General features: G+C 32.3%; 1 protein-coding gene across 1 annotated transcript; it reads left to right on the forward strand.

The window, feature by feature from the left end:
* Positions 1-1,132: 1,132 nt before the first annotated feature.
* On the forward strand, positions 1,133-2,137 carry LOTGIDRAFT_167021 (hypothetical protein; the record flags this gene model as incomplete). The annotated part of the gene is made up of 1 exon (XM_009064492.1): positions 1,133-2,137. The coding sequence occupies one exon, from the start codon at positions 1,133-1,135 to the stop codon at positions 2,135-2,137; it is 1,005 nt and encodes a 334-aa protein (XP_009062740.1).
* Between the last annotated feature and the right edge of the window lie 239 nt (positions 2,138-2,376).

Raw genomic sequence — 2,376 nt, forward strand, 5'->3', positions numbered from 1 at the left:
CTGAATTGATAAGAAATAACGATGAAGTAAAGAGATTAATTTCTGATTCAATAACATTGATTTGGCAGGCCCAGTGCAATATTTCTTTACGATGCAGATAATATATGATTCGTCCTTATTTTAAAAAGAAGTATTCTAATCTCTGCAATATAAATACTCCCAATTAGGCTACTTGCTATTTATTTGGGGATGTAACTAGCTTGTTTATGATGTTGATTAGTACTCAGTTAGATCAACTTTTGGTTCTGTCTTCCCCTTCTTCTTCCATTTGCCTAACTCTAAAACAATGCTGTTTATTTGGTTTTCCTATTTTTAGGTTGGCCTTTTCAAGATTTTTTTTTCTTGTTTTGGTTGCTTGATGCTTGTTGTTGCTTTGAATTCGTCGTTCTTTTTGGTTGTTGAGTTCCAAATTGATGACGATTTCCTGTTTTAATCCCAACAGTAGGCCATACGTTGTCGTGCTTGCTTTTTATTTTGATCTTTTTGTTTAGGTTTTGTAGCTAGACGGTCAGAAACCACTGCATACGCCGGTTTTGCTTTGGAGTCTTTTTCCTTGATGAAAGGAGTTTGTGTTTTCTTTTACCATTCGAATTGGTTTAAAGTCATGTAGACATTTCAGACTCTTTTCACATCGACTTGCCAATGTTTCCTCGTGACTTGGCATCGTTTTGGCATTGCTATATTGAGGAGTTCTTCTGTTAACCCTTCAGAGACAGATCTGATTATATCCGTCATTTCGGAATCGATATTTCGACATGTATTAAATTGACTGTCTGCCCTTAGTCGTATGAGTTTAAGTAGAATATAGTTACAGTAGATCAATAAAACCGCTAAAGATGGTTAATATTGATTCAATATGCTTCAATTCCATATTCAATAATTTCACCCACTCTAAATTTTAATTCTACAGTGAATCCATCTCATGCGACCATCTTTAGCAAACACCTTCAATATTCGACCACAATAAAGTCGTATGGAACCTTTATTTCAATTTTGAATTCTCGTTATTATTAAAATATTGTTCATTCAATTTTATTTTTTTTTAATTTAGAATTTACTGTTTTCCGTCCTGCTGGTAGCTGGTTTGTCGTCTTTGACAATCTTTTACATGTATTCAAATAATTATCGGATCATGAATTTTGGAATAAGGTCTGATGTGAACACAGGTTTCAGTTATTCAAATGCCAACAGTTCAAAATATGTTATTTATATCTGTGATGGGAAGAACTTATGTGGAGGATATGGTGATAGACAAAAAGGAATTGTGGCTTCATATATTATATCTGTTATGTTGAACAGACAATTTGGTGTAATAATGAACGATTCGTGTGATATAAAACAAATGTTCAAACCGAATCAAATTAACTGGATAGTGGATAACAATGATATTAAAAGTAAAACTTCAAAGAGAATCACGGCTATAGATGGTTATTCCAACAAGTTGAGGAAATCCATGATAGAAATGGATCTAGATCAAGAATATAAAGAAGAAGTAATTTTTTTTTCTTTAAATTTAGAATTCGTGTTTTATCTCCGACAAAACAAAAGATATGAAAAACAGTTAAAGTGGTTGGAGCACCTGTCAATGTCAGAAATATATAATGTAGTATGGCACAGTATTTTTAAGTTAAGGCCACATATTCAAGAAAAACTTGACCCTTTTTTAGATCTGAAAAAACAAGGACTAAAATTGATCAGTGCTCAGATACGACTTGGAAAAAATCCAACGATTCCACGTGACTCTAGAGTGGTAAATAGTTTAAACAATATGAATGTTTTATGGCAATTTTATAAAAAATATAATGACAGTTCTAAATATAGAATATTTATTAGTACTGATAGTGACACTGTTCGAGAAAAAGCCAGATCCATATTTCCAGACGTCTATTCTGATGTCCCAGGTAAAGTGTTCCATGTTGAAAGATCAAATAAAACTGATATATGCAATGGTTGGCGTAAAGTGATACTAGATCAAGTAATTCTTAGTCTGTCTGATGTTTTAGTGATAAGTAATAGTGGATTTGGGAGAATAGCTGCATTTTTTCGACAAAATGAAAATGATTTATACTGTTTGAATCTAGATAAAATACGTCGTTGTACCACACAATCTGAGATATTTATTGAAAAATCTTGGTAATAGAAAACACAATTTGGTCAACCGATATAGTTCAAAAAGGAAAGACAACAATAATTTGCAGCCAGTCACTATGACCATCTTACTTCCATTTTTGAGCTACATGTACATGTATATCATAAACTATACATAAACCTCTATTCACATAGTGTACAAGGTACATACGGTAGACATCATAATCAAAAAGTTACCGTCGAAATATAATAGTTCTTTTGTGTGTGTGGTTTTTTTTTAAGGAGACT

Source organism: Lottia gigantea (genome assembly GCF_000327385.1).
Source record: "Lottia gigantea unplaced genomic scaffold LOTGIsca_63, whole genome shotgun sequence".
In the NCBI taxonomy this organism is placed as follows: Eukaryota; Metazoa; Mollusca; class Gastropoda; family Lottiidae; genus Lottia; species Lottia gigantea.